The sequence below is a fragment of the Rhipicephalus sanguineus genome, chromosome 1 (genome assembly GCF_013339695.2).
Source record: "Rhipicephalus sanguineus isolate Rsan-2018 chromosome 1, BIME_Rsan_1.4, whole genome shotgun sequence".
Taxonomy (NCBI): domain Eukaryota; kingdom Metazoa; phylum Arthropoda; class Arachnida; order Ixodida; family Ixodidae; genus Rhipicephalus; species Rhipicephalus sanguineus.
The window spans coordinates 66,080,097-66,101,019 of NC_051176.1; the positions used below are offsets into that span (position 1 = coordinate 66,080,097).

Consider the following 20,923-nt stretch of genomic DNA (forward strand, 5'->3'; position numbering starts at 1 on the left):
CCGCTTCCAGAACAAAGAACATTCTCACTGACATAATTATTGGTAGTGAGAGGGACGGGGACACCAGAATTCAGATAGATTCCATTTGTTTACCAAAATCCAAAATGGTTTCCCCCAAACCAAAGTCTCGCGCCCTTGATGTCTGGATACGGCCACACTCAATATTATTTGTACAGACTCAACAGGACATTCCCAACCATTTGCACGTGTGGTTCTCCGTGTACAAATGAGGAGCACTACTTTAATGACTGCCCCAACACGGCACACAGTGCGCGCCGCTTACGTGCGCCAAACAACGCCACCATTTTTCCATCACACTATTCCACCTTATTACGCAACAAGAACACATGCACGTTACTATTACAGTTATTGTCTATTATGAAAGATTCAGTCAATATTTCACCCCACCGCAACACCTTCCAGACGCTTATTGATAACACGACCACACTATTCATAAAAACACGCATAACTACCACCCACTCTCTTCACAACTCAATTATTTTCGAGTGCATGCTTCCGTTCTGTTTGGGGATAAAGCCGACTAAGGCAGGAATATTCCCCTACGACTACTAGCGGCAGACTCACTCTTCCATAGTAACGCCTCTCATCATTAATGTCATTCATCAATTCTACTGCTGCTCGTACCTTTTAACAAGCCCTTGCACTCAGCATCAATGCAAACACCCTCACAACTTCCTGCTTTCGCTCCTTTTCAAGGAATCCGTTAACACCTTTCCAGCATCCACATTCGTAAAACTACGTGGTTCCACTACGCCAGCTACGCTTTCCTCGACTCAACCTAGTATGGCACCCTCAGCGTACCCAGGCTTCCCAAGACACGCACCGTTTCAAGGCACGGGATTCACATCTCTTTCAGCCTCACCTGAGACGTCGAGTCGTCGACATGTCGCTCACACCTTTCATTACTTCGCACCTGCTATTATCATACAATATTGAAATAAACGGCAAACCGACGGTTCACGCGCAAGCATCGAGTTCGTAGCCCGTCACACATTCAAAAAAGCAGAGAAAATGCATATCAAGTCAAACCATAACAACCCCTTTAACTTTATTTGGGGCATGCAGGTGGTGCCTTGTAAGTCGGCAAACCTTATCAGATTACTAATTCGGTCACACCCTTACTTCTTGGTTCACGTGCTGCTGCTTACCCTTTCGACTTTTCTTTTTCCTCAAACTGATTGGCTTAATACTAAAAAAATATTGATTTGGAATTCTTCCTCGGTATATTTATCTGCATTTGATTTAACCCTTTGACACGCTATGTACACAATTGTGTACACCACTTGTTTTCGCTGTTTGAATCAACTAGTAGCTAAGAAAGAGCGAGATATATCAAGCTGTGGATGAATTGAACCTCCTGCATAATAAGTTTGTCTTAAGTTAATTTCATTTTGCCGTGTACTGTTGCCTATGATCACTTTGCTGAAGGTACTACCACGTTCGACGAGTCGTTCCACGTGCCGCTTCCTGCGAGCCATGTGAAAAGTATAATTTTTCTTTGCTCAAAATGGACATAACCAAAAATGTACTTGCACTATATTTCGAGCCTGAGATTTCATTCTATTTATGCCAAAACCGAGCATCAATGACTTCAGAATAAAGAGTTATTTAATGACAACCTAATTAAAATTAGTTACTGTAACACACATATTATGGCATTATTTTTGTTGCAATAGACTACTGAGTGCCTTGAAATAGCGTTGTATCGAATTGACAAACTTACAGACAGTTTTTCATAGGTGGCGTCGGAAAGGGCTAAGCCCATTATACCTAAAGGTGGTCTGGGCTACCCCCACTATATTTTCGTGGCATTTATGAATGCGTATTCGTGTCTCATTGGAATGGCCAGCAGTGCGGCATGCAACATTTGCGCCTGCGAGGAGACGCTTGAACATATTCTATGTCACTGCCCAGCACATCAGACTCAACGACGTAGTATGGAGGTCAAGCTCCGTCACCTGGACTCAAGACCACTGACAGAAAAGAAGATCTTGGGACCTTGGCCTACGGTCTCGCATATGCGCAAGGCCACGAAAGCCCTCTTGTGCTTCTTGAGGACCACCGGACTTCGCGAGCGCCTGTGAACTGACAGCGCGAGTTCGTGTTGTGTAGTTTCACGCTGTTCATCCATCCCTTTCTTACTCTTCTTCCTTCTTCTTTACCCTCTCTTTTCTATTATTTCCCCTTCCCCCACCCCAAGTGCAGGGTAGCCAACCGAGCCAAAGCTTGGTTAACCTCCCTGCCTTTCCTCTTCGTATCTCTCTCTCTCATAGGCCACCGTAATGTTGCTCGGGTCCAGTATATTTTGGCAAAGAATTCATGTTAAATCAGCATTTCAGGTAAAATTGTGGCTTGGGCTCGAAGTTTTATGTAAAATATTAATATAAGGTTCATAACATGCTTAATAACATTGCTACCGTGGGTTCCTGCAGCGAAGACGCACTGACTCAAATTTCTGACCATGGTGTAACCGCACAAGTAACGCGCGTTATTATTTTTTTTTCTGTAACAGTAACGCGTTACCTTTTAAGTGCGGAGCACTTCAGGGGCCCTGGCTGTCGTATGCTGTCGCATGCTGTCGCAGCTTGCCGTAACGCAGGCAAAACTACGAATAGCATAGCCATCTGTAGCATATTGAGCGCGCGCTCGGGCCAAGGAGAAGTCTTCTTCCACCTGTTATTCGTGTGCCTTGATAATGATAAGTGCGGAGCACATTAGGGGCCCGACAAAACCACGTATAAAAATGTTGAAAAAGAGTTAGCAAGCGAGAAATAGAAAGGGAGGAAATAGGAATAAAAATAGAAAGAGGAAGAAAAAGAAAGAAATAGATAAAGAAAGAGGAAGGAATAAATAGAAATAAAGAGAGGAAAAAAGACAGAAAAAACGGGAAAAGATAAAAATAAAGAGAGGAGGAAAGAAAGAGAAAACCGGAGAGAAACAAGGAAAGCTGCCCAGCTCCGCACTTCCTTCAGGCTTGCCACCCCTAGTGCGAAGGTGCCTTAATTTCTTTTTTTTTAATGTAACGCGCGGCGGTAACGGGTTCCATTTTTCTTATCGTAACGAGTAACGTGTTTAGTTGCTTTTTTCAGTGACGCCTACAACACTGCTGCCTACAGTGTGAAAATGTCATCGAAATCTTTCCGTTGCGCTCTCAGGTGGCTGACCCCAGCGACACTTTCGTACTGGTGAAGCCAGTCCTTAATATCACTGAAGTCATCGCCATGTAATATGTCTGGAACATAAGAGTGTTAAAGAACCACCTGGCAAATAATAATATCTGGGGTTTAACGTCCCAAAGCCACGATGTGATTATGAGAGACGCCGTAGTGGATGGCTCCGGAAATTTCGACCACTTGGGGTTCTTTAACGTGCACCTAAATTTAAGTACACGAGCCTCAAACATTTTCGCCTCCATCGAAAATGCAGCCGCCACCACCTGGCAAAGGGTCATCGTCTTCTACGAAGTATAGGGTGATTCGCCGAATGTTGTAGGAGTTTCCACCATGGTAGGAGCCGCTATGGTGGTTAATTACGGGCTGAGGCCTAGTAGGTGCCGACTGACTCGGTGGTCTAGAGTCGTGGCAATAGCAGGAGAGTGAATCTTTGTATGCCTCCCATTGGTTGTTTAAATGGGGATTCTCCGCGACGCTAGCGCCAAGGGCCCCTTCAGTTACGACCTTCGCGAGCGGGGGCCTAAATAAAGGCAGGATGCTAGCGCTTACGTCGTTTACGCCGTCGTGTCAACAGGAACAGCAGCCGCTCTTTCCTTCTCTCCCCATTCCCCCCCGCCATGCAACGCACCGTTTTTGTCTGTTTCTTTCTTTCTTGCCATCCGCGTAGCGCGTCTTCTTTTGTGCGCGCGTGCTGTGCTTCGCCGCGCATTCGTGCTATTTGTGTATTCGCTTATGGTTTCGTGTTACCTGTCGCTCATGGTGCGCCGTTTGTTTGAATGCGTGTCGGCAGCAATTGCCGGACCGTAACTGATGAATTCCACTGACAACATATATTTCGCCGTGTTTACAGCTCCATTTCCGAAAACCAAATTTGCACATAATGGGGCATGATACACGCTCAGGAAATGAACAGAAGGGAAGGATGCAGAGCGTGTTCACGACCACTAACCAAAAGTTCACTGCAAAGTTTAGGAATTAACGAACAGTGAAAGAAAAAATAGAAAACAATGAAAGGCGTAGTCCCTTTGATGTATACACATATAAGGAACACGATTTTTATTTAGTGCAATACTGACCAAAGTGCAGAGGATCGTCTAATGTATGCACTCATATATTGCACTAAATTGCACTTCTGTGACAGATTCATGACAAATAAAGAAAGCGAAAATTCAGTGCAGGGCAAGAACAATGAAGACGCGCAAGATGCCTAAATATGAAGTAATAATGCAAAGATCGATTTATGGAACGCTGTACTAATATAAAGCAGATAACACTTAGGTATATATTTAATCAGATGTTGCACAATAGTACATAAAATGCATGACACGTTCACTAATGTTAAACAAAATGAAAAGGCAGACTTAGCACAGTAATACATTGCACTAAACACAGTAAGACACATTATTTTGTACTTGACCATTACTTGAGAGCTCGCTGGCGGCAAGGGGATGCAGGAGATGGTCGCTTTATGCAGCAGCACATAACATTATCAGGAAAGTGTGCAACTCAAAGACCAGCTGAAATAAGCCTACAACAGAAGTTTGCTTTTACAGCGAATGCAATGCCTAGCTGTAAGATTAGGTCACTGAAGGCAGTACGTCATGCCGGATACACTGAGCACTCCATTGTGTAGTAAGCACAAACTATAAAATTCTGCATATAGGACATTCGCAATGCTCAAGACTTCCAGAAAAAAAACTGTGTCATACCTACAAATGAAGGCTGTTTGAGCGGGTTTCTCATAGGTATTTATAACGGGAATTTGTAAATGTCAGGAGCAATTTTTCAGCTTTAAGTACATAAAACATTCACGCACAGAAAAAAAACACGGGAGGCACAATGGTTCAGTGGGTGAAATTGCGGATCGAGATTTCGCAGTCGCAGCAGATTCTATAGTTGCGAACCTTTCCTTGGGCAAACGCATCAGTTCTGGCCTTCTCGAATATTCCGAAACATTTCCGCCCTAATGAAAGTTAATCCAAAAACCATTAATTCCAACGAGACAAATTACGCAATGGGACCACGGTAAAGTAGCATCGTCATCTAGGCACAATGCTAGTTGCGGTGCATCATTCTTGAGTCTTAAGGAGCGCGTATTTAAACGATGGCGAGTGGTAAACAGGAGAAAAATGCAAAACACACTACCGAGAACGCGGTTATGTCAGAGACGGGAACTATAACTTTCAAGTAATTTATTTTCCCTGCTTCTTGGTACTACGATAATACTGCAACGTCGTTCTTTTCACGAATCAGACATATTTAAAAGCAATAACTGTTGTCAAACTGCAATGCAGCTATATGTGGCTGCGCGCACGAATTGGCGCAAATGAAAACCGGCACGGAAACCACATGATCACCTTTTGTTTTCGGAACGTGGAAGAATCGTGCCGAACTCGGTCTTGAAGTATCGGTGCACCATTGCACGATCTACGAATGGTGCGTGCCATGTACCATCGCGGCGGGACAAGTGCACAAGTAAACACCACAAAAATAGCACACGCCGGCCAACGCTCGCTTTCAAGTAACGGTACCACATCACGAAACTTTAACGAATTTCAAGGCTGGTGGCTTCGACGGCCGCCGGCACGGAGGAGCACGGAGACTGGCGTTAAAAAAAAAGGGGGGGGGGAGGAGAGGGGATGCCGCATTATGGCTGCCATTGGCTGCTTTAATTATGACGCGCCGTCGACGCCATCGCCAAGGGCGCCTTCAGTTACGGGCCTTGTGGGCGCGGTCCAAAGGAAAATTACGCGTCCCACCGGAGCAGTGGTTCTTCCCCACTGACAAGAGGTTGAATATCCTGTTTGGGCGTACTGGTAATAACAGGAGTTTCCTGCATCAAGTTGTTGGCTCCAAGAAGTCCACAAGTATCGCAACTTCATCAAAACACAGGGCACAAACCACCGATCAAGGGACAGTAACCGTAATGCTCCTTTTCCACCCCGTGCATTAGAGAATTTGTTTTCCTATTTCCATCTTCATTAAATGCTGGTGGTGGTGATCTCTTTATTACGCCCCAAAAGAAGGGACCAGTACGAAGACTGGTTGCGTTGGCTTAGAGGAGGTCGGCGGGAGCATTAAATGCTGTTGTAATATTGATCGTGCACGTCTTCATCACATATAGGCCGCGAGATCGACCTATATGTGGCAGCACCGTCGCGGCGTTAGTGTGGATACGTCGCCTGGGCGGTGTGTGGAAGTGTACCGGGTTGCCGTTTCTGTATCGTTACTCTGTACTCCGTAGCTCTAGAAAACGTTTAAATTTCCAAAAGCAGGTATTGTTTGGCTCCGCAATGCCGTACATATTGCACAGAGCCAGAGATAGGCTTTTATTTCTATCCCGGCGGCGCGCAACATCGCCGTGAGTGGCTTGTCAGGTGTCGGAACGGCAAGGCGATTTCCGGTAGTGCGTAGCAAGCATTGCGATCACGATGGGTTGAAGCATTTGTTGACGAAAAGTGCCGATGCTCAGTCAAATACGCTAACAAGTTTCTCACTCTTTATGCTGGTTGCATACGTAGTTTTTGCGCACTACGTGCGTGAAAACCATTGAAGTCCGCGAATGATTGTGGCGGCTTGGCTAGGGCAGCGAGTCGTGATTTGCTAACGCTTTTGCGTATATCCGCAAGTAACTGTATCGAGTCTCCAAGTATGCAATTCGTTCTACACCCTGCGTGTGCCACCTTCGCAGTGAATGCAAGGATTGTTCGCGCTAGCTGCGAGTCCTTTTAAGCGAGCGTCACCGAGCCTTACTATAGTTGGCGCATTTTCCGTCGCGCTTATTCAACTATGGGAAGCATTCTCAATGTTTCTAAGTATAAACATGGGCGTCGAAACTCGTCCAGTTTGTGCATGATCTCGTACAGAGTAAAAAATGTCGTTTGACGAGCCAGAAATGGACGGACCATGTAAGCGATGATTGAACATGCGCGAGCGAGTTTATCGCCACTGCTCATGCTGATATACTTGCTCTCTGAATCTTTTAAATGGATCTTCCATAAATGATTGAGGCCCAAGTTGAATTACCGCGTGTATTTGATTAGCAGAAGCTGCCTCCCAAGGTGCGATACAACAAAGCGCGGTAAGCGCCGCGACCAACCCTGTCCGAACTGGAGGTTTTATCGACATCCTGCAGGACATGAGCAGTTCGATTCTGCTGTTGTTTTCTCGTCAATCAACATGACGTAGACTTTTTTTGGTTCTTTGCTAAGCGAGGAGGACTGGAGCACGAACGCGATAACGTGCACGGCATGCTAAGAGCAGCACGTAGAAGAGATGACACTGAATTCAGTGATGTGGTCCGCCGCAACAACTTTGTCGTCATCTACGATAAACTTGACACATTCTCCAACATAAGTCAGAATTGTGCTCAGAGGCAAGGGTACTGCGACACGGAATTACAGATGTTTCACAACACCCACAACCGCAGTGTTAACACCCACAACGCCCACAGTGTTAATGGTTTGTCGCCATTCTGCATTTCAAAGTTGTTATCTCCCCCTACACTAATGCCCCACGCGGGCGCTGTAGGTACTGTAAATTAATTATTTATTAATTAACACGTTGAAAAACGACTAGCGTATGTGGTGCGGCCGCATTAAACAAGTGCTTTTCGCGTCGCTACTCGGAAAAAGCGACTGACTTTACAACTTCTATTAGAAAAAAAGGAAACAATTAGTTTACTCGAAGTCAACCAAATCGTCCCCGTCAACTTCCATCGTGAATTCTCGAACACAACACACACTGCTGCTGGAGCGGCGACAGGCCACCGGCTTCCACACTTCGGGGCTTCGTCCGTTCACCGCTAGGTGCCGACTCTGTTCGATCTCGCGGCCGGTAGACACGGTCATATTAACATGTTTGTTACAATTTTCTGATGGCTAATGTCTCGCTAACCCTTTGTCCACAGCCTCAGTCAGAAAACTATTCCAGCTTTGCCTTGAGAACATAGTTAGGGCTAGCATGCCGTAATGTGGAGAATTTTCGTTTTTGCGTAAAGTTAATTCCTGCAAGTTCAGAGGCATCTAGGGATTCGTTGGTGTACAAGACGACGTCGTTTTATTGTGGTAACAGTATGGAACAGCAATGTCTAGGTCTAAAACATGAAGCATTTCCAGTGATGTCTTGAGTTCCGCAATGTAGTCATGGTCGAAGTGAGCTCATTGGCAATTCGCATAATAGCTTCACGAATTGCTGCTCCTGTCGTCTTTGACCAGGACGTGAAGCTGCAGCTGGCTACAGCTGTGTCCACGACACTTAAACGGATGACCACTCCTTCCTTCTCGCTCGCAGAGATGGTGTGGCTCCAGCTGAGTCTGGTGATGGTGGGTAAGCTGGCTGTCCACTGTGCTTACAGCACCCTGTGCGTCCACATGACCGAGTGCTTCCCCACCGTGGTCAGGGCGGTGGCTCTGGGAAGCGCACTCACCGCCAGCAGAGTTGGCGCTATCGTAGCGCCCTTCTTCAAGGACTTGGTGAGTTACCTAAGGGCACAGATGGGAAATTTTAACCATTTCTTACGTTGAATACCCAGGGCCCCGATTTTACAGGGGTGCCTTTTCTCATGCTACGCACTAATAAACACCCTTGTGGCTGGATTAGCTACAGTAACATCCCTTTCCTTTCTCTCCTGTTCCTTCCTTCCTTACTGGGTGTGTTCAGCTAAGAACGTCGGAGCATGACCGCGTTTAATTTCGCATATATATATATATATATATATATATATATATATATATATATATATATATATATATATATATATATATATATTATAAAGATGTTTATTGGCGGACACTCGGCGAAGATGAGCGACAGCGACAGTCAAGGCGGGGCCGACTCTGCGCAAGCTGCGCTCTGTCCGAAGAGGGCAACCCACTAGAAGGGGCCGGAGAGGACGACCCACTTCACGGTTCCAATAAGCTTCGCTACAATTACTCCGGGTGCGAAAAGGGAGCCGCCTGGCGACCTAACAACTTGTCACAATGAGCGGGTCATGGTACGCCTTGAGGCGCTCCACGTTTACAATGTCGCGCCCTCGACGGCGCATGTCCGAGGATGGATCGGTAGGTTCGATCAGGTAGTTTACAGGGGATGTGCGTTCAACGACACGGTAGGGGCCTTCGTATTTGGGCAGTAGTTTTGAAGAGAGGCCAGGTGCAGTGGTAGGGATCGAGAGCCATACGAGCGCTCCAGGGAGGAACGTCGGCTCAGAAGTGATTCTGTCACCGCTAATGCTCCTCTGTCGCTCTTGGTCATGCGTAGTGAAGGTCTTGGCAAGTTCGCGACACTCTTCAGCAAGTCGGGCGGTAGCAGAAATCGGCGCACACTCAGACCGATCCGGCTTGTATGGAAGGATTGTATCGATTGTGTGCGAGGGGTGCCTGCCATACAATAAGAAAAAGGGAGAGAAACCAGTGGTGCTCTGAGCGGCGGTATTGTAGGCGTAGGTGACGAAGGGCAGAATGGCATCCCAATTGGTGTGATCGGCGGCGACGTACATGGAGAGCATGTCGCCGAGCGTGCGGTTCAAGCGTTCGGTGAGGCCATTCGTCTGCGGGTGGTAAGCAGTAGTTTTGCGGTGAACAACGTTGCACTCCTTTAGAATGGCTTCGACGACTTCTGACAAGAAGACACGGCCTCGATCACTGAGCAGCTCCTGAGGTGGACCGTGACGTAGCATGAATCGGTGGAGCAGGAAGGAGGCCACATCGCGTGCTGTAGCCGCTGGGAGGGCGGCAGTTTCGGCGTATCGCGTGAGGTGGTCTACAGCGACGATGGCCCAGCGGTTACCAGCGGATGTCAGAGGAAGTGGCCCATACAAATCGATGCCAACACGCCCAAACGGCCGGTCAGGGCAAGGTAGAGGTTGCAGACCTGTCGGCGACAGGTGCGTTGAAGTCTTGCGGCGCTGACAATCGATGCAGGAGCGAACGAACTTCTGCACGTAGCGGTACATCCCTCGCCAAAAGTACCGTTGGCGGATGCGGTGGTAAGTTTTCGATACCCCAGAATGCGCACACTGCGGATCAGAGTGGAACGACTCTCATATGTCAGAACGCAGACTTCGGGGTATTACTAGTAGCCATTGGCGGCCGTCGCCGCTGTAGTTGCGTCGGTGGAGGAGGTCGTCGCGAACGGCGAAATGGTGGACTTGACGACGCAACGCGCGAGTGGGTGGTGTTGCCGACGGATCAGTCAGCAAGTCTATCAGTGAGGCAATCCAGCGATCCTTGCGCTGTTCGGTAGCGATGGTGTGAATGTCGATGGAAGAAACGGCAAGGGGAGACACTGAGATGTGGGCACTGTCGTCAGGCAAGGGAGAGCGCGACAGGGCGTCGGCGTCAGCATGCTGGCGTCCGTTGCGGTACAGTACGCGGATGTCGTAGTCTTGCAGGCGAAGTGCCCAACGGGCGAGACGGCCTGAGGGATCTTTCAATGACGACAACCAGCACAGCGCATGATGGTCGGTGACGACATCAAATGGGCGACCATACAAATAAGGTCGGAACTTCGTAAGGGCCCAGATGATTGCCAGGCATTCTTTCTCCGTGACGGTGTAATTGGTCTCGGCTTTAGTAAGCGTGCGACTTGCATATGCCACGACATATTCCGGAAACCCAGGTTTGCGCTGTGCAAGGACAGCGCCGAGGCCCACACCGCTGGCGTCCGTGTGTACCTCTGTAGGGGCCGCAGGGTCGTAGTGGCGTAGTATCGGAGGAGACGTCAACAAACGACGGAGCTTCGCGAAAGCGGCGTCGCACTCTGACGACCACGTATTGAGGGGCCCGTTGCTGCCAAGGAGCTTCGTCAGCGGCGATATGATGGTCGCGAAGTTTCGTATGAAGCGCCGAAAGTAGGAGCATAGTCCTACGAAACTGCGCAGTTCTTTGACGGACGTAGGTTTGGGGAACTCTGTCACGGCCCGAAGCTTGGCTGGATCGGGGAGAATTCCGTCCCTGGATACGACGTAGCCTAGTATTGTCAGCTGCCGTGCTGCAAATCGGCACTTCTTTAGGTTCAGTTGTAGCCCGGCGTCGCTCAAACGCGTCAAAACAAGCCGCAGGCGTTGAAGGTGCGTGGAGAAGTCCGGGGCGGAAAACGACGACGTCGTCGAGGTAGCACAGGCACGTGTGCCATTTCAAGTTGCGCAGAACGGTGTCCATCATGCGCTCAAAGGTTGCGGGCGCATTACACAGCCCAAACGGCATGACGTTGAATTCGTACAAGCCGTCGGGTTGTGACAAACGCTGTCTTCGGTCGAGCGTCATCAGCCATGGGGACTTGCCAGTACCCTGAGCGCAAATCGAGCGATGAAAAGAATTCTGCTCCTTGCAGGCTGTCAATGGCGTCGTCTATTCGAGGGAGGGGATAAACGTCTTTACGGGTGATCTTATTGAGTCGTCGGTAGTCCACGCAGAACCGCACAGAGCCGTCCTTCTTCGCAACGAGAACGACAGGAGACGCCCATGGGCTGTTTGAGGGTCGAATAACATCGCGGCGAAGCATGTCTTCGACTTGCTCGTTAATTACACGACGCTCTGCTGGAGATACGCGATATGGACGTTGCCGCAGCTGGTGGTTGGGCGCCAGTGTCGATGCTGATGCGTGACAGCAGACGTGCGGCCGAGAGAAGTTTGCGCGACATCGAACGAAGAACGAAATTCTTCCAACAGGCACAGAAGCTGGGAACGCTGGACCGACGTAAGGTTGTCAGCAATGGAGGAAGCAAACACGTCAGCGGGTGACGAGTCGGATGTGGTAACAGCACTGAGCGTACGGGAGCTGGCACAGTGCGTGTCACCCGGTGCGTCCATAACTTGTGCGTCTTCGAGGGCTTCCGCTCTGCCGAGACATTCTCCTCGCACCAACGTGACAACGTACGGGGATGGGTTCGTAACGAAAATATCGGTGTCGCCCTGAGTGACTTGCACGGTCGCAAATGGCACCAGCAAACCTTTCCTGGTGAAAACGCGGTCAGAGGGAGAAAGGAGTGCAACGGTGTCGGAGAGACCGGTGCAATAGACGGGGACAGCCGTTGACGAGTTTGCAGGAACTGTTGTGTCGTCTTTGACGAGTACCTTGGTCGCAGCCGATGGACTATTCGCCGGCGTCAAATTGGAGAATGGTGACAGCTCTATTTCGGCTGGTGCGCAACGAATTACGGCATCGTGGCGAGCGAGAAAATCCCAACCCAGGATGACGTCGTGAGAGCATGAAGAAATGATGATGAATTCGACGGCGTACAGAGCGTCCTCAATGATGACACGGGCTGTACACACCGCTGTCGGGTGAATACTTTGGGCGCTGGCTGTACGGAGGGAGAGCCCGGAAAGCGGCGTCGTCACTTTTCGTAGTAGTCGGCTAAATTTAGCGTCCATAACGGATACGGCAGCTCCAGTGTCCACAAGGGCCAATGTGCGCACGCCATCTACAAACACGTCTACTACGTTCGATGGGCTTTGCTGAGGGCTTTGGCAGTTCGATAGCGTCGCAGCCCTTGCCTCTTGGACTGCGACGACTAGTTTTCCTGGTCGCGCGCGACCGGACGGGGCCGCATCGGTGACAGTGAGCGGCGTCTTGGGGACGGCGAACGGCCGGTTAGATGGAGACGGGCGTGACGTCGGTGACATAGGCGGCGGCGGCTCGTAGTATGGGCGGCTGGACTGGCTGGTGACGGTCGATCCGAATCGAGGCGCCTGCATGCGATTGCAATAGCGGGCGACGTGACCGGCGCAACCGCACGCAAAGCAGATGGGGCGGTTGTCGGAAGTGCGCCATCGGCTTGCCCGGGCTAGGTCCCATCCATGTCGCAGGACGCGAAGGGACGGGGTGGCTGCTGATATGACTGCATGGTGGGCTGCAGTCGTGGCGTATGGACGACGTCGGCGTACGCAGCCGGCACACTCTCTTCGAAGGCCTGAGGCCTTGCGACGGCTCCGGCGTAAGTATGTGGGGGAACCACAGGAATCGCAGGAGGCGGCCTGGCGACAACTTGCGCGTAACTGAGCGGCACAGTCGCCCGAGGGGGCTGGTGGTATTCCGGCATGACCTCTGCGATTTCCTGCTCAATAGCCCGGCGTAGGGGAGGCAGCAGTGTGCTCGACGGCTGTTCAACAGGCTGCGGGTGAGCGAAGGCCAGTAGAGAGAACTGGCGGGCAATCTCCTCGCGCACGAAGGACTTGATTTCGGCGAGCAAGACGGAGTGGTCCGAAATGGCCGACATGCCTGCGAGGTCGGCGTCGCGTGATGGAGGTCGACGCGTCATCAGCCGCTGCCGGCGCAGCTCCTCATAGCTTTGGCACAGTGTGATGACCTCAGCCACAGTGCTAGGGTTTTTCGCGAGCAACATGGTGAAGGCATCGTCGTCGATGCCTTTCATGACGTTCCGGATCTTGTCAGACTCAGGCATGGTCGCATTGGCTTTCTTGCACAAGTCCAGGACGTCTTCAATGTAACTCGTGAAAGACTCGCCGGACTGCTGGGCTCGTTCACGCAAACGCTGTTCAGCTTGCAGCTTACGAACGGCAGGGCGGCCAAACACGTCGACGATGGCGGTCTTGAAAGCGGACCACGTAGTGAAATCGGAAGCGTGGTTGTTGTACCATAGGCTTGCGACACCCGCGAGGTAGAAAACCAGGTTGCTTAGTTTTCCGGCCTCGTCCCATTTATTGGGTACGCTGACACGCTCGTAAATCGCGAGCCAGTCCTCGACGTCGGTGCCATCCGCGCCGGTGAAAACAGGAGGGTCGCGGATACGGGGCACACCGGGACAAGATGTCGGTGCAGGGGGAGGCGTTTGCTGGGCGGCATCTTGAGTCATGGCAGAGGGCACGGCACGGGATCGCAGCTCCAAGGGCATTGAATGCTGACCGTAGTTGTTTGAAGGGCACAGCACTCTCCACCAAATTATAAAGATGTTTATTGGCGGACACTCGGCGAAGATGAGCGACAGCGACAGTCAAGGCGGGGCCGACTCTGCGCAAGCTGCGCTCTGTCCGAAGAGGGCAACCCACTAGAAGGGGCCGGAGAGGACGACCCACTTCACGGTTCCAATAAGCTTCGCTACAATATATATATATATATATATATATATATATATATATATATATATATATATATATATATATTATATATATATATATATATATATATAATCCCCACAACCACAAAACCAAAATTAGTGGCGCGGAAAAAAATTTGCCTTCGCCGAAAAATTATGACGTCTCCACTGAGCCGGAACCACTCTTTTTGTCTTTGTAATTGCTCGAAAAGGGGAATTGCATGAGGTCCTACAAAACAAACTGTTGTAGCTACGCGTCTTGAAAATTTTATGACATACTATGAATACCGCGAACTGTCAAAATGTTTGTTGCCTCGCAGTGTTGGTGCTTCTCTTTTATTAAGCAAAAAAGAAATCGCTAATATTGCACATTGTTCCGAAATGCTCAAATTTAAAATTTTTCGATCCGCGTGTATAATAGTCAACACTTTCAAAACTTCAGAGAGCATTCCCACACTTTAGGTTGCAGGCGTACTAAGTATATCTGCCGAGAGTTACGTCAAACGCTAGCCAAAAATAATTAAGTAATGACACCTCTGTAAACACGCAATATTTTGAAATTCAATTCAAGAAAAAAAAAACACCTTCGATTTTCTCTAAACTCCCCAGAATTAAAGACAAGCGCGTTTGCTAGCTGAATCTGTAAAAAAAGAAAACATGCTACATTATTTTTTTTAGATTGCACTTATAAAGCCACCAACGTAGCCAAAATGACACGAACTCCCCAACCACGTAAATGAGCAAGCGTTCAGCTATAGTTGCTAGAAAATAAACTTAATGCGGGACGGGATTTATTGAAACGGACATAAAGAGGATGAGAACGAATAAATAAGAGCAGTGAACATAAGAACAACAGAAGACGCTGTTTGCTATAACAGTGCCACGTTACCGTTGGATTACACTGTGTTGCACAAAAAAGAGAGGAAACTTCTTTTCTTTTTCTCGATTCAGTAAAATGAATCCTCGTTGTTTTTTCCGTATTGTTTCTTTTTTTTTTTTAGGGAAGGCTCACACATCCCTGGGTCCCTACTCTTGTCGACATGGTTCTAGTCATTGCTGCTCTGCTGCTGTCGCTAATAGTACCTGAAACTTTCCGCAAGAATCTACCAGACACATTCAAGGACACGCTACGGCTTCGCGAGAAGTAAGTTCATCTTTATTCACAACTTTGCGTCGCTCGGTATTTTAAATTCCTGACTGATTTGTTTATTACTTTATGGTGATATTTGTAGTACGTTTTGTCACAGTCCGCATGGCAGTAAATGTTGTTACCTTTTTCTTTGCCCTCTTACTTATTGTAACCCGCCGTCTCAGTTTAGCTGGTAAGGTGTCAAGCTGCTAAGCTCGAGACGGCGCCTGCTTATATTTAGGTGCACGCCAAACAACCGCAGATGGTCGCAATGAACTGGCGTCCTCCATTACGGCGTGCTTCATGATCATACCGCGGTTCTGGCGCGTAATGCCCCCAAAATACCAGAAGAGCTCTGAACAACCGCTTCTGTAAATAGAAGCCTGTGTTGTCACGATAATCCACTACTTAATTGTTGTGTCACAATGTATCTTTTAACATACATAACATGGGCTGTAATTCACCGCTGTTACAACTGCAGCCTCTTGTACGAATTCTTTGATGTTTCTTCTACAAGGGCCCACACCGTAGGCCTGCAGTATTAGGAGATGAATAAATAAATAAAATTACACGAGCACAATATTCAATGAGTGCCGGGTTCTTTTGTTGCTGTGGTTAAGTACCTTCGACTAGCTGGCGACTCCTGCTGACATGAGGAATATATGACCGCCAGTGGGACCTATTAATTTCAAGTTCTTTAATCTCATCTATAGACGTTTCCCGGCGACTTCCAGAATGCGATCTAACCATCGTGTGCATGGACGGCCTCGTTTTCATAGTGTAATAGTTTCAGTGCTTTATATGTTTCGAAAAAAAAAGACCAGTCTTCTCACTTTTTTCTTCTACCTTCAGAATGAATGTTTTAAGATTCTATGCTTCATATTACTAATGCAGTGTAGTCTGCTTGCTCCATGTTCATTACACTTGTTCCACCAATTTTCATTCCCATATCGCAGTTTTCGAGGTCGTGGTGTCCGATTGCATAATCTGTGTATAAGTGAAATATGTATGGTAAAAGAATACAACCGTGTATGATTTCTTTCTAAAACCAATCTCTGTATGACTCGTTTTGAAAACGAATCTATCGTTCCATAGAAAATTCTAACCTTGTCTGTAATACATTGTGTAGTGTACAGATATGAGCTATTAGAGCGATGGTTTTATGGTTTGAGCATTCTTTCGCTACGCCTTTTTTAGGCAGTGGCCGTTTATTGGCCACTGAACTGTTTTTCAATTTTCTTGATATAGTTTAGTGATGATCGTTATTCATTCTGGTTCCAAATACCTTTATACGTTCTATACGAATATTGCTGGTCCACTTGCTTTATCGGCAGGTAGTTGCTGTATGGGCCATCTTAATCAACTTCTAAAACTATTGGTGCTAGTTTATGTTCAACGTATACCGAAGGCTCTTACTCAGTTTTATGTCATCAGACCCCGTTTCAAAATACCCTATTCGCCGCGAGATCGACCTATAGGAGGCAGCACCGTCGCCGCGTTAGTGTGGAGAGGCGGTCGGCGGCGCGTATACAAATGCACACAGCGGCGCTTCGTTGTGAGCTGTTTGAGCCGATTGTTGGCGAATAAAATGCGTTGATTGCAGCTTACTGGTAACATATACGCTCTTCATTATTGAATCGATGCACGAAGATCATCCAACGTTACTATTACTAAGGAAAGAAGATTACTCTTAAGGGCTCGTTTTTCTTTGTTAGACACAATACTAATGAGAACTAACAGACAGTAATGCCAAGGAATTACTAGTGAGAGAAGCGCAATCTGCCGATGAAAGGTATGCTCGCCCTGGGTGACAGTCTGCGCTTATGCACTATACGACGTTTTTTGTTGTTTTCTCTGTACGTGTTTACCTTGTGTTTTGTGTACTACGCACTGCTGTAGCACGCCTGAACTACTTAAGTGTTTACTTCTTCTTCATTTGTATACCAGCCCATATTCCTGTACAATGAGTTCAATAGCAGTGTTCGCGCGAATACGCATACGCATGTAAGAGTGCCTGGCACAGAGTTTTCATCGATTGATTACGTGCACGACAGTGATGCAACAAAGGTCCGGTTATGGAATAAGGGTTTTTTTTCTCGAACTAATCTTGTCCGCTGCCTTTCATCAATTTATAACAACGCCACACAAACGCTCAAGATAATGTAAAAAAAAAGGATGAGGTTTTGCGTGACATTATACGACAAAAATGCCACGCCGTCGGGATTAATTTTAAACATCTGGGTTCTTCAAAGCGTACCTAAATCTAAGCACACGGGTGTTTCTGCATAAATTTCGCCCAATGTTAAAATTGCGCACGGGAACTCCGTTTTATCACTGCCGTGTCATTCCATTGTCTTTTTTTAGGGGACAGTTTGAGTACCGAAGTGTCATACTTCACTTGAGAGAAATATTTCGCTGCAGTGGGACCACGACCGTGCAATAAAAGGACATCATAAGCACAACTACAGCTCATCATGAACTACAGTGCCGCAGTTATACACCTAACAAAAGTGCATGAGCCTCGCTTTTGTTTACCACCGAGTCGCTAAAACGCGGCATCACACATTATTTAATGCTCCTTATGTTTGGCACTGTGCCAAGTGCACTTTAGGGTGTGCTTGAACCAGAAAGCGGCATCAGCATTGAAATGATTCTGGCGAACGAAGGGTACGACACCAATACACAGCCCTCTCTAAAGTCGCACTCACTGGTCTTGTTGCAATGTGCATGCAGTCGAGCAAGCCCATTTGCTTCTGTACACCATGTTAGGTATACGTACGAGCAGTTAAACTCGCGCTAACATAACAGAACAAACCGCCCTTTGAGAATGTGCAGGACGTACGCGCACATGCAAACACGACGTGGCTAGCAGACGACACAGGGATCAATCCACACTAGGCGCGCTTCAGCCAGTAGCCGCCAGGCGGCGACTCTGCTCGATCTCGCGGCCAATAGCACGATCCGTACTGCCATGTTAAGAATAGTGACAAGCACTGCATATTGTCTTTTTGACAATTCAGTCACAAAAGCATTACTGAAACTCTGCTGTGCGGGCGAAAGTAGGCTGTCGTTGTGCATACCTCAGAAACTTTTTTACTAATACCATGCGTAATCTATTTTCTTCTAACATGCGTGGTCTTTGCGTTGAAGGCAGCCAGATCAGGAACGCGATAATTATCGAGTGCCTCTACAAGCTTTGTAGTGTTCTTCCAAATACCCTTTGAAATTTCAGCCCATTAGTTTGAAAGTTAAACCACTTACATTAGTCATCAGTTTTTGTAAGCTTCGCACGAGGAGTCTTCCCGAACTTCAATGTTTCCAAAGCGCGCACTAATTTTTGTTCTTGTTTGCAGGGGCGTAGTCGACGTTCCAACTGAAACGGAGCTATTTGACGACGAAGAGGACAGCGAGAACACTGCCTGACAACCTCGCAAGCCCCGGATTGTGCCAATCTATATCTATGAGACTCTGCTGATCTAGTCTGTGCAATGACGGTTGCTGTTGTGTGAAAACGACAGCTGTATTCGTGCGTGTTTTAGCCGCACTTTGGAAGGACTATGTCCCGCTGATACATTACCAGTGGTACTGCCTGCATTCATAGGTCCTTTAGTATTGTTTATTCCTAGTTCACCGTAGGAAAGCTGACTGCTACAGCGCAGTCTGCCTTGAATGGCGAAAACAAAACATGGTTTCTTCCAAGCTCATCGTCTTGCATGCTTGACCAGTAAATACAGTGCATAAGTATAACCAACTGCACAAATTTATAATCAAGATTTTTCTTATTAAACGAGGACACATTCGTTGTTTTCCTTATGGTTGAAATATCCTCGTTTTACATTATTTATGCCTAAATATATCAACCTCTTGTTACAATAAATGGTTTCTAGTAATACTTCTGCGCCTCGTTTTAAACACGAAATATTTCACCACAACTTAGGATACACGATTGGGAAAGACATATTGACCACCGCACGGGTGGCACTTTAAACAATTTATTGTGCATAGCCCGGAATAAATTGAGAGATACATCCAGGCGCAGGCTAATCGCGAACTTGGGATGTAGTACAGCAGTGGAGCAATCTCGTCTCCACTTGATAAAACATCAACAATGTGCTACTAAAGGTTGAGTTCTTAGTTTTTGTGAGGGGTGTGCAGATTTTATTAATTTCGAATGCGAATAGAAGATTTTCCTTATTCGACGCAATATGATTCGAAAAATTCGTATTCGCAATTTCCCGAACATTCGGGCACGACCGCATATGCGACCAAAGAGCAGAACACTTGGACACATCCGAATATTCGAATAAGTAACCAGACTCGTACCCACGATATTTTTCCAGAGGAAGGAGGGAGGGGGAGAAGCAACACAAGGTAACTATTTGATGCAAATGAGGGATAGTTACTATACAAGTACAAACTGGAATAACGCCCACGGTTAGCTATAAAGCGCGCATACTTGCAAAAAAAGAAATGAAATACGGTCAAAAGAGTTCATTTGCGCACACCGGACGGTTAAAGAAACAGACGCCGACACACAGTCATCATGAAAGAAGGTGTACCTCACAGGTGCGCCCGCAAGCTACATTTCGTCCCACGATTCCTTGTTCGCAGACGGAAGAGTTGCCTGGCTCCATCGGTTGGCGGCGACGTCCGCATTTTCTTCGTCGGTGACCGTCGGCAACATGGCGTCAGGTGCTGTTGCCGGATTCCTTCCCTACAGCAACTGTAACGACATCATATGCATTGTTTGTTGCACGGCCATGTTGTAGTCGAAGGTCACATACGGAAGAACGGCATCGCACGTCTTGTGTTCTACGTCGAGGTACATAGCCACCATTTCGGCGAGGGTTTAATCAGACGCTCGGTGAGGCCGTTCGTGTGCGGGTGGTAAGCTATTGTCCGGCGATGACTTGTCCGGCTGTATTGGAGAATCGCTTGTGTTAGGTCGGCCGTGAAAGTCGTACCTCTGATGGTGATGAGGACTTCTGGAGTACCGTGAGGCAGCAGGATGCTCTCGACGAAGGATTTCGCCACCTCAACGGCACTACTTTTAGGAGGGCTTTTGTTTCGGCGTAGCGAGTCGGGTAGTTTGGGCCCTGGACGATCAATTTATTTCGCGACATCGATGTTGGAAATGGCCCTATTAAGTACATTTCCATCCGCTGGATCGGTCTATCGGTGATTTCATCAGCTGTAGGAACCCGGCTGGTGTCTTATGTCGCTGGAAGTCTCCGCGTGGCTTTGCGTAATGCGAGCTGTCAGCAGTAAGGCGCGGCCAGTTATCATTTTCTTGTATCCTCGCTAGCGTGCGCGAGAAATCGTGGTGTCTAGTCGTCGGGTCCTCATGGAGAACCTGCAGCACCCCTGGCCGCATTGCTGAAGGCAAAACAAGAAGGTAGTTGGCTCGAACTGGTGAAAAGTTCCTTAAAATACGTTCTTTAGCAGCTAAAACGACGCCTGTCCTCGCCTAAATATCTTAGGAACTACTGCGGTCTTGCCTTCCAAGTATCCTACCAGGCTCTTCATTTCTGGGTCAGTCCG

The 20,923-nt window shown here is 47.9% G+C and overlaps 1 protein-coding gene across 1 annotated transcript in view; it reads left to right on the forward strand.

Annotated features, from left to right (window-relative positions):
* LOC119392453 (organic cation transporter protein) overlaps positions 1-19,274 on the forward strand; it is a 96,821-nt gene extending 77,547 nt beyond the window's left edge. Inside the window, exons 10-12 of the mRNA XM_037659689.2 lie at positions 8,487-8,668; positions 15,255-15,397; positions 18,736-19,274. Of these exons, the coding sequence (XP_037515617.1) occupies positions 8,487-8,668; positions 15,255-15,397; positions 18,736-18,805 (395 nt within the window). The 3' untranslated portion in view covers positions 18,806-19,274. The remainder of the gene's footprint in view (positions 1-8,486; positions 8,669-15,254; positions 15,398-18,735) is intronic.
* The last annotated feature ends 1,649 nt before the right edge of the window (positions 19,275-20,923 follow it).